Source organism: Mandrillus leucophaeus, unplaced genomic scaffold (genome assembly GCF_000951045.1).
Source record: "Mandrillus leucophaeus isolate KB7577 unplaced genomic scaffold, Mleu.le_1.0 Scaffold253, whole genome shotgun sequence".
NCBI lineage: Eukaryota > Metazoa > Chordata > Mammalia > Primates > Cercopithecidae > Mandrillus > Mandrillus leucophaeus.
The window spans coordinates 2,388,955-2,415,816 of record NW_012102621.1 but is presented as its reverse complement, the minus strand read 5'-3'; the positions used below and the strand labels follow the sequence as shown (position 1 = coordinate 2,415,816).

The following is a 26,862-nucleotide window of genomic DNA, read 5'->3' as shown; positions in this document are numbered from 1 at the left end:
TAAACTGAGGTCCACTCCTAAAGCATGACAGGATTTGTAAAGTCAGTGTCTATAAAGTATGACAGTATTTGTCATTACTGGGCGGGGGGGGGAAAGACACTCAGGGGTCCACTTTTTTCCCCCTACATTTCCTAGCAAAAAAACTTAAATATGAGACTGCCCAATCAAAAGGTACAAGCCTGACAATACTAATTAAGGAGCAGAACTGCCTGGCAACGAGGTTGATGAAGAGGGACAAGGTGAGGGTTACCTGACAGCAGAAACCAGCAGGTTGCTCATGGCACAGAAACGGCAGGGCTGGGCCACAGCCTTATTCATCCAAGTGTGACACTGGCGTCGCCTGGGAGCATGTTCAAAATGCAGAATCTCTGGCCCCAGATCCACTGGGTCGGGATGTGCATTTTACTGAACCCCCGGGTCATCTATGTGCACATCCAAATGTGGGAAGCACCAGTCTACAACTAACCAAGGAACTCGAGTGGCCTGCAACTTACATGAGTTGGATGAGAAATAGAAGCACAGTGACTATCGTTTCCTTAAACTAAAGTAACACTTCAGAGGGGTTTTGTTCAGGTTGTTAGTGGTGGTATATTTTTTATTTTGTTTTGGTTTGGTTTTGTATACTTCCCTGGTCATTGTTAGGTCTCTGCCTATGTACAGGTCATGGATTTGGCCCTAAATATTTCGCTGTATTATTCATTACTATCTAGTCATCACCATTTATATAGCCTTGCAAAACTAAGCGTCAAGATTCTTTGAAAAGTTAAGAAGTTGGGCTGGGCATGATGGCTCACACCTGTAATCCCAGCACTTTGGGAGGCCGAGGTGGGTGGATCAGGAGGTCAAGAGATAAGACCATCCTGGCCAACATGGTGAAATTCTTTCTCTACTAAAAATACAAAAATTAGCTGGGCATGGTGGTGTGTGCCTGTAGTCCCAGCTACTCGGGAGGCTGAGGCAGGAGAATCACTTGAACCGGGAGGCGGAGGTTGCAGTGCACCAAGATCGTGCCACTGCACTCCAGTCTGGGTGACAAAGAGAGACTCCATCTCAAAAATAAGAAGTTAATCAGGGAATTCATTACTAATTAGTAAGTTTTAATTTATTTTTACATGACTTCATGGAAAAAGCACCCATTAGCGAGTATATAGCACACATGCATGTGTACACATGCACACATACACACACACGCACACATACACACACATTTTCCAGTGCAACACAGAGAAGTCTGTATTTTTCTTTCAAAATTGACTTAAAACAATAACCCAGTCAGGGGTCCTAACTGATGACTATGATTAAGACCAAGGTCAAATTTTGAGACAAACTTAAATACGTATGGAAGGAATAAAAGAAAAAAGTGTTAAGATCTCATTTCTGACCCAGATGGTATCAAACAAGACCATAAACTTTAGAAGCAACTTACACAAAGCTCTGGATAATGCCTATAAGGTATTTAGTGTTAACACGTGCTAAAAATATACATTTATTTAATTAAAACACCTATATGTTATGGATAAGAACGTACAGAATGAATTTTTCTTTTCTTTTTTTTTTTTGAGATGGTGTCTCACTCTGTCATTTAGACTGCAGTGCAGTGGCGTGGTCTCAGCTCACTGCAACCTCCACCTCCCAGTTCAAGCGATTTTCTTGCCTCAACCTCCTGAGTAGCTGGTACTATAGACACCTGCCACCACGCCTGGCTAATTTTTATATTTTTAGTAGAGATGGGGTTTCACTGTGTTGGCCAGGCTGGTTTTGAACTCCTGACCTCGTGATCTGCCCGCCTCAGCCTCCCAAAGTGCTGGGATTACAGGTGTGAGCCACCGCACCCAGCCAGTGAATTTAACTTTTTCAACATTAATTTTTTAACAGATTCATAGAGAAGGTAATTTAGCTGTCTACTGCTGTGTAACAAACTACCACAAATGCATCAGCTTCAAACAACCCACATTTATTATCTCATAGCCTCCGTGGGAGTCTGGCATGGTTTAGCTAGTCCTCTGCAAGGTCTCTCACAACTTGCAACAGAAGTGTTGGTCAATGTTGAGGTCTCATCTGAAGACTCACATGGGGCAGGATCTGTTTCCAAGCTCACTCACATAGTGGTTAGCAGGATTCAGCTCCTTGTAGGTGGTAGGACTGATGGCTTCAGTTCCTCACTGGCTGCTGACTGGAGGCTGCCCTCAGTTCCTTGCCATATGGGCCTCTCCAATATGGCAGCTTGCAACATGGAGACTTGCCTCATCAAACCACACAAGGCAGAGGGTCTGCTAGCAAATGGAAGCTACAATCTTATATACCACCACGATGGAAGTAACATCCCATCACTTTTGCTGTGCTGTGCTCATTACAATCAAGTCACTAGGGCAGCCCACCTTAAGGGTAGAGGATGACACAGAGCATGAACACCTGGAGGTGAGATCACTGGACTCAGCTGAGAGTCAGCCATGGATGGTAATATAAACCTCAGGGCTAGCCTCACATACTTAACTTATCTCAGTTTAATGTCACATTTGCACCTGATCTTCCAGCACGGCACTCAATAAGGCCATTTATTGTAGCTCATCCTGGTGAGATCAGAAGGCTTAACTCACAGAAGCCCGCCTTTTCCCACCTAAGTACTAGAAACTGTTAGTGCTGTAGGGACTCTCAGAGTTACTTTAACCAGCCTTTCATTAAACCAAGGGGGAGATGCTGAGGTCTGGGTAGTGAGGGGGAAGGGAGATGGGGCTTAGGCATGCCTCAAGTTCAAGGTCACACAATAAAGACTCAGCAACTTCTATGCAAGAGCTATTCAGAACCTCAGTGCTGCTGGGCTGGGTGGCCTGGAGTGGAGAGAGCCATGAAGAAGACAGAACATGCTCTAGGCTGCCCCCAAGTTATCCACCTCAATACTGACATTTTCTCTCCAAAAAGCTTCCTTCAAATGGAACGTCTTGATAAATGGGCTGACTGTACACAAAGACAACGATGGCAAGACCCAGAGCCTTGTCCTGGTCGGCCGTGATGTTCAGGGTCCCTGCCAACAGCGCAGGGTTGATTTGAGGCACAGGCTGGGGCCGAGACATCTGTCTTCTGTGAGTGCTCAGTGGTGATCTCTTCCAGAGATTACAAACTCGACGTCTGTGGATGAGGTCTGGCTAGCAGGTGTGTGCTGTGGGGCCCAAGCAGCGTTTATACATTTCTGAATTTGTTGCCAACCTTTTTAATTCATGAGTTTCATATATACACCTGGCTCTCTGGATTCTCCTGGAAAATCTGGCCACATCAGACCCAAATGAAGTGTGCTAATGACTCTCTGGGTCTGTAGGGTGGTTGTGCCTTTACATGGGGTTTGTGCTCTCAAATTTGCCACAGTCTCCACCTGGCCCAATTTACCACCTGGCTGCTGTTGGCATCTGCAATGACAAGCTCTTATCCATGGTAATCTTTCCATTTTGCTTAGAGGTGAGGAAGAGGAGACCCAGCAAAGGAAAATACGTGGACTGAGATCTACAAAGTCTGAGGGGCAAACCAGACCCCCACCTTTGCATATTCTGCCACAGACATCACTCACCCACATTTCAGGGCAGGTGAAATTACTATAGAGAAGACATATACAAGCCAGGAATGCCTAGGTCTAGCCAAACAAGCCAGAAAATAATAATAATAATAATAATAAGCTAATGAGTTACCATAATTTTTTTTTTTAATGGGGTCTCACTCTGTTACCCAGGTTGGAGTGCAGTGGCATGACCTTGATTCACTGCAACTTCCACTTCCTGGGCTCACGCGATCCTCCCATGTCAGCCTCTCAAGCAGCTGGGACCACAGGTGCACACCACCATGCCCGGTTAATTTTGTGTATTTTTGGTAGAGACGGGGTTTTGCCATGTTGCCCAGGCTGCTCTAGAACTCCTGAGCTCAAGTGATCAGCCCACCTCAGCCTCCCAAGGTGCTAGGATTACAGCCATGAGACACCGCATCCAGCCTGAGTTGTCATAATTTTCTAAATTGAATTGTAAAATTAACTTTGAAATACTTTTAAATGAAAAATTGACCTTAGAAATCAGATTCACCTGTTGTACAGAGAATAACAAGATCTGGCCACTTCCACATTTCAGCTAACTTATAAAACACTGTCACAGAAACCGTATTTCAAAACTGAGGGATAATATTTCAAAACTGAGGGATAAATATACAGTGAATTTTGGCTGATATCAAACTAAGGACAGAAAGGCCTGTAGGTTTTCTTTAAACATTATCAGGTGCAAAGCAACTGCATTCAGAGAAGAATCTTAAAAACCTGGAAGAATTTTCACACAACGCTTTACCATTAATCTTTCCTATGAGCCTCTGTTTATGTGCCAATATCCTGCCTGAAAGACAGATACTCAAATTGCAATTGCTCTTTACCGCTGAACTTTTAAAATTACAAACTAAATGTTTTCTTGGATTTGTCTCTGCTAATATATTTCCTCTCCTATTTTTATTATCCCTTTTAGGCATATTTGTCAATGTTAATAAAAGCTGACTTTTTAATATATACCAAGAATTAGAAAGTTTATTGATTCTTTCACTATTACCAGTTGATCAATGACTAACTATAATAAATGCGCCCCCAAAAGCAAATGAATCACTGTTTTCATCACTCAACTAGGAAAAGGCCTGGAGGGCAGCCACGTTATTAAGTAATACCTTACATTATAATTTGTGCTCTCATGATGTGCTAAACCTGTTACTTGTATGCAACCTCAAAAAATTCAAGGTAGAACACAATGATAAATAGCTTTCTTAACTTGATTTTTGTAACAAAAGTCACATTGGCTGAGCGCAGTGGCTCACGCCTGTAATCCCAGCACTTTGGAAGGCTGAGGGGGTGGATCATGAGGTCAAGAGATCGAGACCATCCTGGCCAACACAGTGAAACCCCATCTCTACTAAAAATATAAAAATTAGCCAGGCATGGTGGCGCATACCTGTAGTCCCAGCTTCTCTGGCGGCTGGGGCAGGAGAATTGCTTGAACCTGGGAGGCAAGGCAGCAGTGAGCCAAAATTGCACCACTGCACTCTAGCCTGGTGACAGAGCAAGACTCTGTCTCAAAAAAAAAAAAAAAAAAGAGTAGAACATAGTATTAGTATGTTTGTTTTCCTGGACATGTCCAAGCTCCCAGCTTGTCCCATCAGGATCTTAAATTCAACACTTCCACAGGCAAATCCATCATCTTTTTTTTTAATTGTACTTTAAGTTCTGGGATGCATGTGCAGTACATGCAGGTTTGTTACATAGGTTACATGTGCTATTGTGGTCTGCTGCCCCTATCAACCCATCCTCTAGGTTTTAAGCCCCGCATGCATTAGGTATTTGTTCTAACGCTCTCCCTCCCCTTGCCCCCAATCCCCCGACGGGCCCCCGTGTGTGATGTTCCCCTCCTTTGTCCATGTGTTCTCATTGTTCAACTCCCGCTTATGAGCGAGAACATGCTGTGTTTGGTTTTCTGTTCCTACGTTTGCTGAAAATGATGGCTCCCAGCTTCATCCATGTCCCTGCAAAGGACATGAGCTCATTCTTTTCTATGGCTGCACATCTTTATTTAAGACTGACTCCCTCCCTAGATCTCGCTAATTTTGCCACCATCATCCCTAGTCCCCCAATCTACAGATCTTAAGATCGTGTGTCATCCTGTGCATGTAGCCAGCCAAGATGCATCACTCCATGTCTACAACATCCCTGCAACAGCCCCACCTTCCCGTTCCCACCACCAACTACTCTTGGGCCAGGTTTTCATGATTCCCACCTGGGAGAAAGAGGCTGCCAGGATGGCTCCCTGCAGCTCCCCCTACTCCAGTCCATCTCAGTCAGTTGCTGCCATTATGTCTCTTCCCAACCCCTTAACCAGATCACCAAATTCCTGGCTACAGAGCCACCACCCTGAAAGCTCTAGGGCAGGCCCACGTTTGCATTCCCTTTCTAGCATATCAGCAGCTTGTACTATTCAGTCTGGCATGTGGCAGGCATCAGTCAATATTTGGTGAAGAAAAAGATGAAGACATCAATGGATTCCCACTCATTCTCGCACTTGAGCCTAAAAGGGGCCCAAAGTTCTTCCAGCTGTATCTTTTTTTTTTTTTTTTTGAGATGTTGTCTTGAACTGTCGTCCAGACTGGAGTGCAGTGGCACGATCTTCCCCCCAGGTTCAAGCAATTCTCCTGCCTCAGCCTCTCGAGCAACTGAGATTACAGGAGTGTGCCACCACACTCGGCTAATGTTTTTTATTTTTAGTAGAGATGAGTTTCACCATCTTGGCCACACTAGTCTCAAACTCCTGACTTCAAGTGATCCACCTGCCTCAGCCTCCCAAAGTGCTGGGATTACAGGCCTGAACCGCTGCACCTGGCCTCTTCCAGCTGTATCTCACTGGTCCTGATGGACCAGTGGCTGTAGTCCCATCAGATCAGGGATGATTTTGACACGTGACAATGTCTACAGACATTTTGGGGTACCACACTGGGAAGTGGGTGGTGCTGCTGGAATCCAGTGGATAAAGGCTAGGGATGCTGCTAAACATCTCATGACACACAGGACAGGAACCCACGACAAAATCCAGTCTATAAATGTCAACAATGCTGGGGGGTTGAGAAACCCTGCTTAAGACATACCACAGGATTCCCCCCAGATAGACCACTATCTGCTTCTCCAACACACCCCATAATTCCTGATATGGTTTGGCTGTGTCCCCACCCAAATCTCATCTTGAATTGTAGCTCCCATAATTCCCACATGTCATGAGAAGGACCCGGTGGGAGGTAACTGAATCATGGGGGCTGGTCTTTCCCACGCTGTTCTCATGATAGTGAATAGGTCCCACGAGATCTGATGGTTTTATAAAGGGCAGTTCCCCTGCATATGCTCTTTTGCCTGCCACTATGTAAGACGTCCCTTTGCTCTTCCTTTGTCTTTCGCCATGATTGTAAGGCCTCCCCAGCAATGTGAAGTGTGAGTCGACTAAACCTCTTTCCTTTATAAATTACCCAGTCTTGGTTCTGTCTTTATTAGCAGTGAGAATGGATTAATACACTTCCCCTCCTCTTTCCGGGATATGCTCTCCGTTCTACCAACTCTTCCTGCTGAAATCCCTTCTACCCTTCCCTGCCAGCTCAAATGCTCCCTGCCCTGTAGGCAGATGCAGCTTGGCCTCCTTCACTCATTCAAGCAGGTATTCAAGTGCTCTATGATATTGGCTGTCAGTGGCTGGACATTCAACAGCGAGCAACGCTGATGGATCCTGTTCCTTAAAATCTTACACGATAGCTGGGGAGATGCACAACAAACAAGCAAATAACTAAGTCAGTTACACAACTCAATTACACACTTTGCTCTTTACAACTACAGGGTAACCAGGCTGATTGCAAGACAGAGTGGCCAGTGGGTGGGGCTGTGGGGACGCACTCCAGGCAGGGGGCACTGCAAGTACCCAGACCCTGAGTGATCAGAAGGCTGGATCGGGAGGCAGGGGACAGACCATGCTGATGACTGACTTTCAGCCTCTATCTCCCGAAACTCTTAACCGAGTTCCAGTGGAGCCCAGACTGAGGCTTGAGTGCCCAAGTTCAAATCCCATTTCTACCCTTTACCAGCTACGTGACATGACGCAAGTTCCTGAACCTCTCTGGGCCTGTCTCCTTATCTGCAAAGTAGGAATAATAGCACCTACCTCGAAAGGGTTGTTGGGAAGAATGAATGACTTAAAACATGTAAAGCATCTGGACTAGACAAAGAGGAAGTCGTCAAAAGTGAGTTACTCATACCATGACAACCACTCATAGTAACCCCTACCCTTACCTTAGCAGAGACAGACTTTTTAAAGACTCATCCATCTCTTGGTTCCCCCGGCACATGGTGGGGCTGAGAAAACATCTGATGAGAGACACATACATATTTACATGCTATAGTCTCAACATCTTTTCCTTTGTATACTGTGAATATTGCTTTGGTTATAAAGCAGCAAAGATGGGTAGGTTCACAGCCGCCTGGAGGCTTTCTGGCGAAAGAGCAAATGGCAACAAAATGCAATTTTTGCAGATTCTCACAATAGCAATCTGCATAGTGAACCACAATCTAAATGTCTCCAGCAATACCCTTCAACTGCTCTGGGGAATAATCTTATTTTAGTGGTAAAGGAAAAACAAAAACAAAAACAAAAAAACACCGAAGAGTAGCTAAACAATATTTACCACTTTGGGACTCTTTCTGACTTAACAATCTTAATGTCCCTACTGTGAAGCTGCCAGAATGGTATGCAGCAGATTAAGAGTGTCCTTCATTAGTGGCTCTTTAGGGGTTGGGGGCCTTTGGGGGCAGTTTTAGCACAGGGGTGCAGGGTTTCTTCCTGGATTCAGGAAAGTGTTTTAAAATTGATTGTGGTGATGGTTGTACACCTCTGTGAATATACTAAAAGCCACTGAATTGTACACACTTAGACTGTTAAATCAGAAAGAAGCCCAAAGTAGTAAATATTATTTAATTAACAATTAACATGGTGAACTCTAGGGTATGCTAAGAGTTGTTAAAGAAAAAAAAATAGTGTCCCTCAGGACCCTGTCCCTTCCCCAACCCCCAAAATAATTAACTGTGACAGCAGTATCCTCAGAGTCTCCAAATGTCTTGTCCTAAGTACAGGTTGCATACCTCTTACCCAAAATGCTTGGGACCAGAAGAGTTTCAGATTCCAGATTTTTTTAAATTTTGGAATATTTGCATATGCAAACTGGTAGAGCATTTCTAATCTGTAAAATCTGAAATTCAAAATGCTTTTGAGCATGACCTTTGATCATCAAATCAGTGCTCAAAAAGTGTCGGATCTTAGAGCATTTTGCATTAGGGATGCTCAACCTGTACAAAGGTACCCAACCTCTCTCTTCTTGGCCTAAATGCATTCAAAAGGTAGTTTCTGAGACACACAAAAGCTTCTGAGTCATGGCTTGGCTGCCACACTGGCTGTCCTGCCAAAATCTTTATCTGCAACTCTTCAGAGAACTAAGAAAGCAGATGGGTTGGGACTTCGTGGCCAGGCAGCTTTCAGCATCACTGGCTTTAGCCGATGCCATTTGAGACGACAGTTAAACAGGGGAAGACATTTCCAGAACCTCTCTCACTTTTCAAGAGCAGAACTCCACTTGGGGTTTGCCTGTTTTTGGTGGATATTTGCTGCTATTTTTTTTCCCCATTTCCCTAACAAGACCGCAGGCAGTTGCTGTCCCAGGCAGCACTCTGGGGAGAATTGGTAGAAGGCACCTCTGGGCAGAAGCACCTGTTTAGGCACAAGGCCAGGCTAACAGAAGCCCCAGATGCAAAGAGAAGGTAACCCTTCCTCCGGGCAGATGTGCTCCATGTGAGGGCACCCACCTGGTAGGCAAAACCTCTGCCTCTAGATGCCATGGAATAGTGTACATGGTGCACAGCCACCTGGCATAGTCATGCAACCTCTTTTTTTTTTTTTTGGAGATGGAGTCTTGCTCTGTAGCCCAGACTGGAGTGCAGTGGCATGATCTTGGCTGACTGCAACCTCCGTCTCACAGGCTCATGCAGTTCTCCTGCCTCAGCCTCCAGAGTAGCTGAAATTACAGGTGCCAGCCACCATGCCCAGCTAATTTTTGTATTTTTAGTAAAGATGGGGTTTCACCATGTTGGCCAGGCTGGTCTCAAACTCCTGACCTCAAGCAATCCACTCGCCTCAGCCTCCCAAAGTGCTCGGATTACAGGCGTGAGCCACTGCACCCAGCCAACAGCTTCTATTGGTTTGATCAATACCTTGGTCTCAGCTTTGTTTAGTCCGGAGACTCCATGGTGCCTGACAGCAGTGGGTTGGACAGATACACACAGGTGACCCAGATGGAGTGTATTCATTCATACTCATTCACTTACTCAATATTAAATGGTCACTGAGGCCAAGTGTGGTGGCTCCCAGCACTTCAAGAGGTCAAAGAAAGCAGTTCACTTGAGGTCAGGACTTCAAGACCAGCCTGGCCAACATGGTAAAATCCTGTCTCTACTAAAAACACAAAAATTAGCTAGGTGCGGTGGCATGCACCTGTAGTCCCAACTACTCGGGAGGCTGAGGCGGGAGACTCACGTGAACCCAGGAAGCAAAGGTTGCTGTGAGCTGAGATCATGCCACCACACTCCAGCCTGGGCAACAGGGCAAGACTCTGCCTTAAAAAAAAAAAAAAGAAAAGCCACTGAATGTCCACTACTGCCAGACACCATCCTAGGTCTGGGCTTCTTGCTCCTCAAGAATTTATAGTCTACAGGTAGAAAAAGACAGCAAAGTCACAAGAAGAAACACACAAGGGGCCAGGCATGGTGGCTCATGTCTGTAATCCCAGCATTTTGGGAGGCCGAGGCAAGTGGATTACCTGAGGTCAGGAATTCCAGACCAGCCTGGTCAACATGGTGAAACCCCGTCTCTAAAAAAAAACACAAAAATTAGCCAGGTGTGGTGGTGCACATCTGAAATCCCAGCTACTTGGGAGTCTGAGGCAGGAGAACCACTTGAATCCGGGAGGCAGAGGTTGCAGGGAGCTTAGATCACACCACTGCACTCCAGCCTGGGTGACAGAGTGAGATCCTGTCTCAAAAAACAAACAAACAAACAAAAAAAACCCCTCACAATGAGATAGTACTTCACAACCATTTGGATGGTTATAATAAAAAAGACCAACAATAACAAATGTTGGCAAGGATATGGAGCAACTGGAATCCATATAAATTGCTGGTGGGAATGTAAAATGGCGCATCTGCTTTGGAAAATACTTTGGTGGTTCCTCAAAATATTAAACATAGTTACTGCATGACTCAGCAATTCCAATCCCAGGTATCTACCCAAAAGATATGAGAACAAATATCCTTAAGAACATGTGTCTGTGACTGTTCATAGCACCTTTATTCCCAACAGACAAGAGGTACCCAGATGGGTGAAATGTCCATCAGTGTCAAAAAAAAAAAAAAAAAAAAATGTCCAAATGTTTATCAATAGGCGGTTGGATAAACAAAATGGGTTATCCATACAATGCAATATCATTTAGCAAAAAGGAACAAAGTATTGGTTCAAGCTACAAAATGAGTGAGCCTCAGAAACGTTATGCTAACACCAAGAGGCCAGCCACAAAAGACCATATATTATTCCATTTACATGAAATGTCCAGAAAAGGCAAATCTATGGCGGTAAATTAGTAGTTGCCTGTGCTGGGGGTGGCAACATGAAGAGGCTTGCAAGTGGGCATAACACTTCCTTTTTGGGAAGGTAGAGATGTGCTAGTTAGATTGTGACTGCACCACTCTAAAGTTACTAAAATCCCTTGAGTTGTAAACTTAAAATGAATGTTATGGTATATAAATTACACCTTAAGAAAGTTATTAAAAAATTTAGGCCGGATGCAGTGGTTCATGCCTGTAATCCCAGCACTTTTGGAAGCTGAGGCAGGAGGACTGCTCGAGTCCAAGAGTTCAAGACTAACCTGAGTGACATGGCGAAACTGTCTCTACAAAAAATACAAAAATCAGCCAGGTGTGGTCGCACCTTCTGTGGTCCTAGTGACTCAGGAGGCGGAGGTGGGAGGATCGAGGATGGCTTGAGCACAGGATGGGGAGGCTGCAGTGGGCAGAGATCACGCCACTGCACTCCAGCATAGGTGACAGAGCGATACCTTGCCTCCAAAAAAATTTTTAAAGCAGGCCAGGCACAGTGGCTCACACCTGTAATCCTAGCACAGGGATGTCCAATCTTTTGGTTTTCCTGGGCCACAATGGAAGAACTGTCTTGGGCCACACATGAAATACACTAATATTCATGATAGCTGATGAGCTTAAAAAAAAGAAAAATCGCAAAAAAATCTCAATTTTTTTTTTTTTTTTTTGAGACGGAGTCATGCTCTGTCGCCCGGGCTGGAGTGCAGTGGCCGGATCTCAGCTCACTGCAAGCTCTGCCTCCCAGGTTTACACCATTCTCCTGCCTCAGTCTCCCGTGTAGCTGGGACTACAGGTGCCTGCCACCTCGCCCAGCTAGTTTTTTGTATTTTTTATTAGAGACAGGGTTTCACCGTGTTAGCCAGGATGGTCTTGATCTCCTGACCTTGTGATCCGCCCGTCTTGGCCTCCCAAAGTGCTGGGATTACAGGCTTGAGCCACCGCGCCCAGCCAAAAAAAATCTCAACTTTTAAGACAGTTTAGGAATTCGTGCTGGGACGCATTCAAAGCCATCCTGGGCCACATGTGACCAGCGGACCATGGGTTGAACAAGCTTGTCCTAACGGTTTGGGAGGCTGAGGTGGGAGGATGGCTTGAGTTCAGGAGTTCAAGACCAGCCTGGGGAACATAGTAAGACCTTGTCTCTAAAAAAATATTTTAAAATTAGCCAGGCATGGTGGTACATGCCTGTAGTCTCAGCTACTCAGGAGGCTGAGGTGAAAGGATCACTTAAGCACCACAGATTGAGGCTACAGTGAGCCATGATCACATCACTGTACTCCAGTCTGGGTGACAGACCAAGACCACCTCAAAAGATATAAAATATAATAAATAAATAAATAAATTTTTTAAAATGAGGAAAAACCCTGACATTCAAAAATAAAATTAATTGTGTTTTCTGGAAATGGTACAGTGTGAACTTTTTACATATGTGTCCTGGTCCCTCTATCTCTTGATTGATGATTACAACAAAGAGTTGAGAAAGTAATCATAAGCCCAATTTAGTCATAGAAACCCTCAAATAAGACCTTCAAATCGATCTCAAATAAGAGGTAACTAGTTTGGCCTAAACGTATGGCACAGTTGAAAGTATTTATTTCATCATCATCATCATCCTGTTAGAATTTTTAAAGCCACAATATTTTCAACTCTGTTCAAACTTGGAGATACCTTTCCAGGTCTACTATTTCTAGAAAAGTTCTTAGGTGAGACCTGCAAGAGACGGAGTGAATTATTATTTTTTTTTTTTTACTGAGATTCTATTTATTCTCTGCCATGGGAGAAGTTCCCCAGAGAGTACAAGGAGAGATTCAGGATATAGCAAATTCCTTCAGCTTCTTAGGAACAGCAGCAGAGGTTTGAAATGTCCAGGAAAATAATCTTTTTAAGAATACCACCCATTAATCCAGTTCTCTGAAGGGAAAATATCAAACCGGAAAAACAGATTCAGACCTAAAAATAATTAAATATAAGTCACTTTAAAAGCATATTTTATCTTAATATCGCTCCCTTTTAGGATTTCTTCAAAACAGAAGCCATAAACTTCTCAAAAGACAATTGCTTACTAGAAGAAAGTAGTCCTAATTAGGATATGTGTCAAGAAAACCTAATTATCAATTTGCCTAATTAAAATGAATATCTGAACATGCCTTAGGAATGTGAGCTTTCTCGGGTGAGACATGTACTGTTTTTTTAAAATCAACATCCGTCAACAGAGCCTAGCAGATTATGTTAACAGGGAACGGATGACTGAAACCAAGCGTCACACACACCACTACTGGAAGGAGGTGATGGGAATACTGTTACTCACGTAAATCACCGGTGAGAGGAAATGCGTCTTAAAGCAAAGCGCTCTTTCATTTAATTGGCAGGCTACACTTGGAAAACAAACCGCTCACTGAGCTAATTCTGCAGCACAGGTGATGGTTCAGAGCTGTGATTTTTAGGGACTGTTGCTTGAGTTAATCAAACCCCTTTGATGGTGTATGTTCTGGCAAGGGAAGAAGAAAAGCCAGGTTTGTTTGTTTGTTTGTTTGTTTGTTTTGAGACACAGTCATCACTCTGTCTCCAAGGCTGGAGTGCAGCGGGCGATTTTGGCTCACTGCAACCTCCACCTCCCAGGTTCAAGCTATTCTCCTGCCTCAGCCTCCTGAGCGGCTGGGATTACAGGTGCATGCCACCACATCTGGCTAATTTTTCCATTTTTAGTAGAGACAGGGTTTCGCCATGTTGGCCAGGCTGGTCTTAAACTCCTGGCCTCAAGCAATCCACCCGCCTCGGTCTCCCAAAGTGCTAGAATTACAGGCATAAGCCACCACTCCCAGCCTCGAAAAGTCAGTTCTTAAACTTTCTCAGTCTGCCCAAGGGGCAACTCTACTGGCTTCCCAAGGAGTCTGGAGAGGCCTCTGATGCCTCTAAGGGCACCTCTCCAAGTTGCCAGTGATGCTAAGAGAGTCAGGACCCTGGGAAATTGTCAATGAGTGCAACGGAAGCAGCGATGGTAGGTTAGGGTTCAGTGCTTAGTAATGTGAAGCCACAAACCTGGGGTTCTCAGCAGAACACTCTGAGGCTGGGCCTCTCAAGGCCCTCCATTAAATGACCCATCCTGGCTGTGTCTATGGACTGCATGGATCACAGAGGAGATCAAGTGCTGGCCCCACTTCTAGATTTACTCGGGGCTAAGAAAAGTTCCAGGTCACTCTCTCCTTCTATCAGCAGAGTAGGCGTCTCATAGATTTATCGTCAAGTCTCTCTCCAGCACCCCCATTCTTATCCAGGGGAGATGCCCTCTGATCCTCTGGTCCCAGTGGTGGCCCCCTGGCAGCTGCAATGGCCTAGGAAGCTTCTATACCTCAGCACTCCCATCATCTCCACTGGAAGACACCCCGGCGCCCAATAGGTACCTCCAGCTACAGCAAATAAACACATTCAAAGTAAACAATGGGGGCCGGGTGCTGTGGCTCACGCCTGTAAATCCCAGCACTTTGGGAGGCCGAGGCGGGTGGATCACTTGAGGTCAGGAGTTCCAGACCAGCCTGGCCAACATGGCGAAACTCCATCGCTACTAAAAATGCAAAAATTAGCCGGGCATGGTGGTACATGCCTGTAATCCGAGCTACTCGGGAGGCTGAGGCAGGAGAATTGTTTGAACCTGGGAGGTGGAGGCTGCAGTGAGTAAAGATAGCATCACTGTACTGCAGTCTGGGTGACAGAGCAAGACTCCGTCTCAAAACAAACAAACAAACAAAAACAAAAAAAACACAAAGTAAATAACAGGGCCTACAGAAAGGCAGCTTCCAGACAAATCCTGGAGCTCCAGCTTCCAAGTGGATTGCACCCCAAGTTGCTCTAAAGTAGAAATTCTTTTGTTGCCATTGCTGTAACCAGACCATTCTTTTCAAAATAAAAATCTGATCATGCGTCCTTGCTTCTTCACACATCCAGCTTGAAACCTCTTGATGCTATTAGGATACAATGAAAATTCTTAGTTACCACCATCCCCCTCTCCAGCCTCATTCCACATCATGCCCCAACCTCACCTTTCTGCTCCAGACTCAGAGATTTCCTTCAGCCCTCATCTTTCCCTTTCCCATCCTGCCATGTTCTAGGACTCTCACACTTGCTCTGCCCATGGTCCACAATGGTCTTCCCTCCCTTCGTGACCCAGTTAACTGATACTCCTCTTTGAGCAATCAGATGAAGCAACATGTCCTCAGGAAAGCCCTGCCTGAATGCCCTCAGAGCCCACCAGTAGCCAAGCATTATATTTTGTGCCCTAGCTTTGTACCTGGATTATTATAAGCCTCTGAGAGCATGTAACTTGACCCACTCCCCTGCCCCCAACTTCCTATTCTACACAATACTGGAGAGTGCAATAGGAATATAAGAAATATTTAGTTTTTTTTTTTTTTTTTTTTTTGAGATGGAGTCTCACTCTATTGCCCAAGCTGGTGTACAGTGGCATGTTCTTGGTTCACTGCAACTTCTGATTCCTGGGCTCAGGCAATTCTCCTGCCATAGCCTCCCAAGTCGCAAGTAGCTGAGACTACAGGCATGCGCCATCACACCCAGCTAATTTTGTATTTTTAGTAGAGAGGTGGTTTCACCATGTTGGCCAGGCTGGTCTCAAACTCCTGAGCTCAGGTGATCCACCCGCCTCGGCCTCCCAAAGTGCTGGGATTACAGGCGTGAGCCACTGCGGCCAGCCCACAACAAGTATTTCTTGAACTGAAAGAAAAAACATATATACATATGCAGCAACAGGGAACTCTCATATACTGCTGGTGGGAGTATAAATTGGCGCTACCACTTTGGAAGGTAGTTTGACCGTATTTAATAATGCTGGGGATGATTATATCCTATAACCCAGAACTTAGCTCGTAGGTATATGCCTCGGAGTAACTCTCCCATGTGTCCACAAAGAGATTTGTGCAGAATGTTCATAAGAGCACTGTTACCAAGGGCAAAAACCAGAAACAACTAAATGGCCATTATATCAGTCAGGATCCTTACAGGAAATAGCTGGCATTCTCAAATTAGGATAATTTTTAAAAGCACTTAAAAGGGGATTACTTGGGGTGGGTTGGGTGGACGAAACCTACAAGGGGGTGTCGCAACTCAAGGATAGAAAAGCAGAACCACTGCCACTCCCACGCCTCAAAGGAGGAAATGGTTACTCAAATACAGAACTAGAGAGAATGAAGAGAAATGCTGTCCTGAGAGAAGGAGCGACCTTGACCTTCAGGGGTGGAGAGGAAGACAGCCATGCCAGGCAACTCCACGGGGAGTAAACTGCAAGAATAAATACAGCTGCCTTTTGCTTCTCTCCCTCTCTTATTTCTTCTCAGGGCTCCCCACTGGATGAGCCCAAAGGAAAACCAAAAGGCAAGGAGCCCACTGATGTAGTTCATGGAGGGCAACCCCCTGGGGCAACTCCCTGGGGGAGGGAGAAAGGTTTGGAGAGGCAAAGGGAAGATATTCAGCATATACATCAACAGAATGTATAAAGTATATAATCATCCAATGGAATGCTGCTCAGCAAGAAAAGAGCAAAATCTTCATGTTGGACAAACAAGACAAGTTGCATTAAAATACAGTCATCCCAGGCCAGGCGCGGTGGCTCAGCCACTTTGGGAGGCTGAGGAGGGCGGATAACCTGAGGTTGGGAGCTCGAGACCAGCCTGACCAACATGGAGCAACCACGTCTCTACTAAAAACACAAAATTAGCCGGGCGTGCCTACAGTCCCATCTACTCCGGAGGCTGAGGCAGGAGAATCGCTTGAACCTGGGAGGCGGAGGTTGCAGTGAGCCAAGATCACCACTGCACTCCAGCCTGGGCGACAGAGCAAGACTCTGCCATAAATAAATAAATAAGGTTTTAGCATAGAATTACAGGAGAAACCTACTTTAGGTAACGTAGCAGGTAAAGTCTCTATGAGGAAGTGAATGAACTTTAAAATGAGGTCTCACGGCTGAGACAGCCAGGCTCACCAACCCTGCTAGCAGCAGAAAACAGCAAGCGCCAAGACCCTCAGGGAAAGAACGGCTTGGCCCTTTTAAATGCAGTTCAAACAAGGGTAACAACAAAACCTGTTTCAGAATTGGGCAAGAGAGAGAATGACAACCCTGAAGGAAGTGGACACAAGCCCAATCACGTAGGGCATTTAGGGTGACTTCCTTGGGGGTATAAAGCTGGTGAGAGCCTAGAAGGCGATCTGGCTCCAGGCAGTAAAAAGCCACAGAGGGGAATGAAGGAACCAATAACAAACCTCCCTCTTGACTTAGCACCTAACATGCGTTCAACACCGGGTTACAAAAATACTTTTGATCTGTTTACGCTTCCAAAAACCCTATGAGGCAGGTATTATCAAACCCCTTTTTACGGCCAAGCAGATAATCTAAATCCAAAATTCAAGCACTTTACCACGACTCTCGACTGCCCTCCCTCTCTACTGCTCTGATGGGGCAACGTTACCATTTCGGTGAATGACTTATAGTAAATAACTGTACTTATGGAGTCTAGAACACATAACGGTGAACAACCTTAACAAAACCGATGGCCTCTAACATGCACCGAGCGCTTATCCAGTAACACCCACAAGTATTCCCGTTTTACAGATATGGAAGCTGAGGCCAAGATGCTAATGCAGGGCTTGGAAACCAGGTCTCGCTGCAGAGCCCAAGCTGTCATTAACTATGCTTCGCTGCCTTCCTCTTACTTCCCTTCTCTGGGGGAAGTTAGGTCAAGGCCAGGGAGGCTCCTGGACCAGACCGCTCTCTCGGACTCGCCTCTCAACTGCGCCCCTGCAATTCCTAAATTCAGGTTTTGATGCAGCTATGGCGGCCCCCAGGCCCGGGTGCAGCCCCGGATGGTGTCCGACTGGCGGGGAGCACATCTGAACAAAAGGTTCCCCCGGCGGACGGTTCCGCAGCCCCAGAGTCCCATCCCTGGGTGAGGGGCGGGCAGTACCTGCGGGAAACGCGTCCAGGGTCCTGCCCCGGGCTCTGTGGAAAACACCCCCCTCCTCTGCAGCCGACATGGCGAGCGAGTTTCTGGCCTTCACGCAGAACACTGCGTGGGTGGAAGACGCGCGACTACACACCGGCCAACCGCCAGAACTATCCCGCTTCGGGCGGCGCCCTTTGCTCTCGGGGCGGGACTGGGGCGGGACGGGGCGGGACTGGGGCGGGACGGGGCGGGGCCCGGTCGCTCGGGGCGCCGCTAGTGCTGCCTGGGCGGAGCGGAGGCGCCAGCGGCCCCTCTGCGATCGACCTGCGCGCCTGGCGAGTGGAGGTTGTCTAGGGCAGGCGTAGGCGGGAATAAGGCTTTGGGGTCAGTCCTTCCCTAAAGGCAGAGTTACTAGATTTAACAGTAAAAATGCAGGACTTCCAGTTAAATTGGAATTTCAGATTTTTTTAAAAAAGAATGACTGACTTAGTATAAATATGTCCCATGCAGTATTTGGGAGCTACTTACGTTTTTTTTTTAATCTGAAATTCCAATTGAACTGGGCGTCCTAATTTTTTTAAATTTTTCTCTTTTTGCAGGTTTGAATGGAAGTGTCCTGATTTTTTTTTTTATCTGACAACTCTATCATAAAGTCAGAAGGAGCCTCTGGGGTGGCTAACGCCTGTAAACCCAGCTCTTTGGGAGGCCAAGGAGGGAGAATCGCTTGAGTCCAGGTGTTGGAGACCAGCCTGGGCAACACAGCGAGAGACCTTGCCAATACAAAAAAAAAGAATGAAATGGTGGATGTCTTGGAGGACTGTCTCAGCTCGAACTTCCCAGTGGCTGCCACCATCTTTCTGTTATTATCTTTGCTTGCTATGCACCAGACAGGGCGCTAAGCACTTTGCACGCGGCTCACTTCATCACCACTACAGCCCTAGGAGGTTGTGCTGTTATTAGCTGCATCCATCGTTTGGGGAAACTGACGCTCAGAGAGATGAAGGGACTTGCACAAGGTGACACACATCCGGAGAGGTAGTAAAGCTGCGAGTAACCAAATTAGGATCTCTTCAGCTCAAGAGCCATTCTGCTGAACTACTTAGCCAGCATTTGTCAAACGCGTTGAAAATACTAATTCCAGAATGGACCTATTGAATCCAAATCTCTATGAAAATGATCTGTGTTTTGTTATTGTTGTGTTTTGTTTGTTTGTTTCTGTGGAGACAGGGTCTCACTCTGGTTGCCTAGGCTGGAGTGCAGTGGCACAGTCTCTGCAGCCTCGACCTCCTGGGCTCAGGTGATACTCCCACCTCAGCCTCCTAAATGTCTGGCACTATTGGCATGTGCCACCATGCCTGGCTAATATTTTGTATTTTTAGTAGAGACAAGTTTCACTATGTTGCCCAGGCTGATCTGGAACTCCTGAGCTCAAGCAATCCGCCCACCTGGGCCTCCTAGAGTGCTAGGATTACAGGCATGAGCCAGTGTTCCTGGCTTGAAAATGATCTGTTTTTAACAAGCACTGCAGGGGAGCTCTTATGATCTTATAAATTTGGGAAATTCTTTTCAAAACTAGCTGCCTACATCCAAAGCACTGTTTGAGTAGCTAATATGGCCACAACTACTGTTCTCTAATCCTTGACAAGACTCACCCATGAATCATAGTGGTTAAGAGTATAAATGCCTATGAGTCCTGGAGTCAGTTGGCTTGGGTTCATCCCAGTTCTACCCACTTACTTGTTGTATGCTCTTGAAAATTGCATAGTTTCTCTATGCCTCAGTTTCCCTATCTGTGAAATGGAAACAATAGTAGCATCTAGGTCATAGGGTTGCAGAGAGGCTTAAATGAGTTCATCTATCAAAGTGCTTAGAATAATAGTTCTAATAACAAATGGTGGGTACTCAATGAATATTAGCCATTGTTATTATTAATCAATCACTGTAACCCTATTCCCTGAATATGGCCCGGCCCAGAGGAAGGTCTCATGAAATGTGAAGGAGGCCAGGCACAGTGGTTCATGCCTGTAATGCCAGCACTTCGGGAGGCCAAGGCGAGCGATCTTGAACCCTGATCTCAAGTGATCTGCCTGCCTCGGCCTCCCAAAGTGCTGGGATTACAGGCATGAGTCACCATGCCCAGCCTGGTCTTGCCAGAGGCGTTTGAAATGATGGCACCTGCTGTGCTGCATTCCCAAGAGGTTACACATTCTAAGTCAAAGGATGGACCTTAGGAGGTGGGCACAGATACAGTCATAAAGACCTTGCTAGGCTGGGCGCGATGGCTCATGCCTGTAATCCCAGCACTTTGGGAGGCCAAGGCGGGCGGATCACCTAAGATCAGGAGTTTGAGACCAACCTGGCCAACATGGAGAAACCCCATCTCTACTAAAAATACAAAAATTAGCCAGGTGTGGTAGCAGGTGCCTGTAATCCCAGCTATTTGAGAGGCTGAGGCAGGAGAAGCACTTGAACCACGGAGGCGGAGGATGCAGTGAGCCGAGATCGCACCACTGCACTACAGCTTGGGTGACAGAACAACACTCCATCTCAAAAACAAAAAAAAAGACCTTGCTGATAAAACAGGTTACAGTAAAGGAGCCAACCAAAAGGAAGATACCAATGAGAGCAATCTCTGCACATCCTCGCTACTCATTATACACTAATTATAATGCATTGGCATGTAAGAGACACTCTCACGAGCACCATGACAGTTTACAAATGCCATGGCAACATCAGGAAGTTATCCTATATGGTCTAAAAAGGGGAGGAACCCTTAGTTCCAGGAATTCCCCACCCCTTTCCTGGAAAACTCATGAATAATCCATCCTTTGTTTAGCCTATAATCAAGAAATAACTGTAAAAATGTGCAACCAGCAACCCTCAGCGCTGTTCTGCCAATAGAGTAGCCATTCTTTTATTCCTTTACTTTCTTAATAAACTTGCTTTCACTTTACTCTATGGACTTGCCCCAAATTCTTCCTTGTGTGAGATCCAAGAACCCTCCCTTGGCGTCTGGATAGTGACCCCTTTCTAGTTAACAGTCTTATAGCCCCCACCCAGGCACTGACTTGGCGCCAAGATGACAACTTCCCTCTGATTTCATTTCTGACCTAACCAATCAGCACTCCCAACTCATGGGTCCACTAACCACCAAATTATGCCTAAAAAAACCTGATCCCCAAATTCACAAGGAGACTGATTTAAGCAATAATAAAATTCTGGTCTCCAGTACAGCCAGCTCTGAGGGAATTAAACTTTCTCTATTGCAATTCCACTGTCTTGATAAATTGGCTCTGCCCAGGCAGCAGACAAGGAGAACTTGTTGGGCAGTTACATCCTCTGCCCTTTATAATTTTGGCTTTATCTTCACTCTCTACAGAGAAGACTTCCTCGCAATCACTTGGAAGCTCCAGGCTCCTCCTTCATGGGAGCAGAATGGCTACAGCCATTCTAGACCACATTCTCATGAGACACCACCCAGTGAGGTGACGAAGGAAATGTCTTTTATTTCCTCTGAAGCCTCCAGCAAACATCCCCTTGCATCACTGAAATACCAGTTTCAAACCAAAGTCAGAAGGATAGATGACATATTTCAATTGGCTGCAGTCATGAGGCTTACCCTAAAGAAGGCATGGTATTAATTTCACCCTAGTTACATGCCTAAGAATGGGGAGCACAATTCTCTTAATATTAAATCTTGACGCCATTGTCCTGAGAAAGGAAGAAGCAATTATTTTTAAAAAGCCAATAGATAATCCATTACATTACCCGTGCAGGAGTGAATGTTGAGGTGGGGTTGGGGGAGTCACAAAGGGCAGTGACTACCATCCCAGCTCCCCATCCTTTAAAAAAACTGCCCTTTTTCTTCCCTCCCACTTCTTGTAACAGCTATACTTGTAAAAAGCCCTAATCTACGCGTGGCTCACACCTGTAATCCCAGCACTTTGGGAGTCCGAGGCAGGTGGATCACAAGGTCAAGAGATTGAGACCATCCTGGCCAACACGGTGAAACCCCATCTCTACTAAAAATACAAAAATTAGCTGGGCATGTTGGCATGTGCCTGTAGCCCCAGCTACTTGGGAGGATGAGGCAGGAGAATCACTTGAACCTGGAAGGAGGAGGTTGCAGTGAGCCGACGTCATGCCACTGCACTCCAGCCTGGTGACAGAGCAAGACTCAATTAAAAAAAAAAAAAAAAAGCTCTAATCTAAATATGCTGTTATTTAGAGTCCCAGATATATGATTAAGAACATCAGTTTCTGTACTGGGCTGTAGAATAGCCTCACTTCTTGAAGCAGGCAGAACAATTTGTCCTAACACTCAAGGACTTTAGGCTGCTGAGCTTTTATAGTTCTTCTGTCCACTTTTTATAGATCTTCTGTCTCCTTGCTCCCAGCCTGTGGGCAGTCACTCCTCGCTGTTTGTTGCATCTGTCTCTTGCAAGTCCTGTCTGTCTCCTTCCCTTGTTTCTCATCTGCCCCAGTTTGTGAAGCTGGATGACAAAGCTTGTTAAGACTATGAGCCAGGTTGGTTTATGGATTGGAGCCAGTAGGCTTGGCATAAGAGCCTAAAGCCTCATTTAGAGAGAAGCACTTGGGCCTTGCTTTAATGGGTATTGTCATTCCTGGTTGGGCTGTGTGATGGTAAATTTTATGTGTTAACTTGGCTGGACCGCAATGCTCAGATATTTGGTCAAACATTATTCTGAATGTTGCCATTGTTAATGGTGGAGGGTGTCCAGGTTCTAGGCATCTTGAACAAAGAATTGAACAAAATGCACAAACAAAGCAAGGAAAGAATGAAGCAACAACAGCAGAGATTTATTGAAAATGAAAGTACACTCCATGCGGTGGGAGTGGGCCTGAGCATAGGGGCTTAAGAGCCCAGTTACAGAATTTTCTGGGGTTAAATTACCCTTTAGAGGTTTCCACTGGTTACTTTGTGTATGCCCTATGTAAATGAAGAGGCTAAAGTGAAGTTACAAAGTTACTTACTTGGCGTACACCGTATGTAAATGAGGAAAATGAAGTAAAGTTACAGAGTCATTTACTAGGGGTGTGGTATATGCCCTATGTAAATGAAGAGGATATTTCCTGTTATACCTGAAGTGTCTCCATTTGATTTAGTTCTAGGAAGTCCTTAGATTCCCTGCCTCCAGGCCCTCTTCTCCTGCTTCAGCCTGGAAATGTTTTTTTGGGGGGTGTTTTGGGGTTTTTCTTGAGATGGAGTCTGTTCTGTTGCCCAGGCTGGAGTGCAATGACGCGATCTCAGCTCACTGTAACCTCCACCCTCCAGGTTCAAGCGATTCTCCTGCCTCAGCCTCCCAAGTAGCTGGGATTACAGGTGACTGCCACCACACCTGGTTAATTTTTGTATTTTTAGTAGAGATGGGGTTTCAACACGTTGGCCAGGCTGGTCTCGAATTCCTGACCTCAGGTGATCTGCCCACCTCGGCCTCCCAAAGTGCTGGGATTACAGGCATTAGCCACCGCACCTGGCTTGGGAGTGTTTACATATTACCTTACTACATTTATATTTGGACTTGGAGTGCAGCAGATTGCCCTCCAAAATGTGGGTGGGCTGCATCCAATCAGTTGAAGGTCTGGATGAACAAAACACTGACCTTCTCTAAGCAAGAGAAAATTCACCCAGCAGACCCCTTTGGACATGAACTGCAGCATCAGCTCTTCCTGGTCCCAGCTGTCTGGACCACCCTGCAGATTTTGGACTTGCCAGCCTCTCTCTCTAGACAGTCTATACACAGTCATGCATCACTTAATGGCAGGAATACGTTCTGAGAAACGTGTCATTAGGTGATTTCATCATTGTGTGAACATCATAGAGTATGCTTACACAAACTTAGATGATCTTGCCTACTATGCACCTAGGTGGGGTGGTATAGCCTATGGCTCCTAGGTTACACACCTGCACACCATGCTTCTGTGCTGAATACTGTAGGCAGTTTTAACATAATGATAAGCATTTGTGTATCTAAACACATCAAAACACAGAAAAGGTAAAGTAAAAACACAGTGTTATAATATTATGGGACCACCATCATATGTGAGTATATGTATTAGGTTGTTGATCAAAATACCATGCAGCATGTGACTGTATATACAGTCTTGGGACCCCAAAATCACTAAGCCAAAGGGAAAAGTCAGGCTGGGAACTGCAACAGGCAAAACTGCCTCCCATTTTATTCCTAAATAAGACAGACACAAAAATAAAAACGTTACATACCTCCCTCACAATTTGCCCACAAGAAAATTCCTTGTGGACAAAGGACAGACATAACTCAGTCATCCCTCTGCTCATATGAGACAAATCCATATCTGATTGCTTCCTCTGCCCTTTCCTTCCTTCCTTTTTTTTTTTTTTTTTTTTTTGGGAAATAGAGTCTCCCTCTGTTGCCCAGGAATCTCCCTCTGTTGGAGTGCAATGGTGCAATCTTGGCTCACTGCAACCTCTGCCTCCCAGCTCCAAGGTTCAAGGGATTCTCCTGCCTCAGCCTCCCAAGTAGCTGAGACTACAGGCATGTGCCACCATGCCTGGCTAATTTTGTATTTTTAGTAGAGACGGGGTTTCACCATGTTGGTCAGGCCAGTTTTGAACTCCTGACCTCAAGTGATCCACCCAACTCGGCTTCCCAGAGTGTTGGGATTACAGGCATGAGCCACCGCGCTGGGCTTTTTCAAGCAATTCTGCTGCCGCAGCCTCCCAAGTGACAAGGGGGCTAGGCATGGTGGTTCACATCTGGGATCCCAGCATTTTGGGAGGCCAAGGGAGAGGATCATGTCAACCCAGGAGTTCGAGACCAGCCTGGGCAACATAGCAAGACTCCATATCTACAAAAAATACAAAAATTAGCTAGGCCTGGTGGCACATGCCTGTAGTCCCAGCTACTCAGGAGGCTGAGGGGAGGGCATCACCTGAGCCCAGAAAGTCAAGGCTGCAGTGAGTCATGATGAGGCTACTACACTCAAGCCTGGGTGACAGAGTGAGGCTCTGTCTCCAAAAAAAAAAAAAATTATGTATCTGAAACACCAATGTAATTGAGCATTCATATTGTATCTGGCACCCCTAGGCTAGTATCTACCATATTGGACAGCACACATATGGAACATTCCCATTGATGCAGAATTTCTATTGGACAGTGCTGATTCAGAACATTAATGAATAACCCGTAGCCAGTGAATCTTTCCTGTTGCTTCTGTTCTTCTGTCTGATGGCCTATCGCTGGCATGTGGAACATAACAGGCAAATACAATTCTCAACCTTGGAAGCAGATAATACTAATTATTCCAACTATTTTTCATCCAGAAACTTGAATTTAACTTACCCACTTAGGCTTTCTTTTCTATCTCCCCTATATTGCTTAATACCCCCTCGTAAATTACATTCTGGATGATGGTAGGAGCTTACTGTTAACTTTTTTCTTCTTCTTTTTGTTTTGTCTTGTTTTGTTTGAGACAGAGTTTCGCACTTGTTGCCCAAGCTGGAGTGCAATGGCACCATCTCCGCTCACTACAACCTCCGCCTCCCAGATTCAAGTGATTCTCCTGCATCAGCGTCCCGAGTAGCTGGGATTACAGACATCTACCACCTCACCTGGCTAATTTTCTGTATTCTTAGTAGAGATGGGGTCTCATCACATTGGCCAGGCTACTCTTAAACTCCTGACCTCAGGTGACCCGCCCGCCTCGGCCTCCCAAAGTGCTGGGATTATAGGCATGAGCCACCGCGCCAGGCCAACTCTCTAATCTTCATTTTTTTTTCATCTGACTAATGAACCCAGCCTCCTGAAGCATTTGCAGTTATTCACTTTGGGTTGTGAAATGAGCTTTTCCCCCTTTTTTAACGAGAATAAGAATATTCCTTAAAGCTGCACTCCACTGAACTCAACTGTGCATTGACTGTACAACTTAAGCTCTTTGCAGAGGTATAAGCTCCCCAAGGCTTATGTATCCGTTAGAATACACCAAGTGTCCAGAACAGAACCTGACACATAGGAAGCCCTTAATGAATACAAAGCCCTTAATAAAAAGCCCTTAATCAAAGTGGAATTTGCTTCTCGATTAAACTTACTAATGTTGAGAATCCCGAGGGCAGATTTCAAATTCCATTTAGTTTCTCCACGAACCTTGGTACTGGATGAGTTCACAATGAATAACAACAGAATTTTACATACTTCAACCCCCACCTCTTGCCTTGCTGTTTAATTTGTCACATGTTCTTGCAAAGTAACTGCAGTCGGGTCCTGGTGCTCTCAGGATGACATTTTTGTCATTGGGGGCTCAGGGCAAAATTGAAAGCCACCGGAAAACACTGAAAACACTGTTGATATATGTAACCCTTTCTACGTTTTCATTTTGTTTCTCCATCTTCCCCCTGCTGGGCACTGCTTGATTGAAACCAAATCCTGTTTGCTAACATCATAACTCTTCTCTGCTTCCTAAGAGAAGGAACACACGTCTGAATCCCTCAGCTCTTACTGGTTTTTATCTTCACAAAGCACTAGCCTGGTTTTTTATTGAGCATTTAATATTGCGAAGAAATAAGATCTGTACCCAGAGGCACTCTAACAGCAGGATTCTGGATTTTCTCTCTTGGGACTCTGAATATATTAGTCTCAATTAGTGGTTCTCAACCCTGGCTGCACATTAGAACCGCCTGGGGAGCTT

The 26,862-nt window shown here is 45.6% G+C and overlaps 1 protein-coding gene across 2 annotated transcripts in view; it reads right to left on the bottom strand.

Moving 5' to 3' along the window:
- The window catches only part of CPPED1 (calcineurin-like phosphoesterase domain containing 1), a 140,043-nt gene extending 121,521 nt beyond the window's left edge, over positions 1 to 18,522 (bottom strand). For both annotated transcript variants that reach the window (XM_011983672.1, XM_011983674.1), the window contains exon 1: positions 18,199 to 18,522. In XM_011983672.1, coding sequence (XP_011839062.1) covers positions 18,199 to 18,268 — 70 coding nt within the window. In that variant the 5' untranslated portion in view covers positions 18,269 to 18,522. The remainder of the gene's footprint in view (positions 1 to 18,198) is intronic.
- Between the last annotated feature and the right edge of the window lie 8,340 nt (positions 18,523 to 26,862).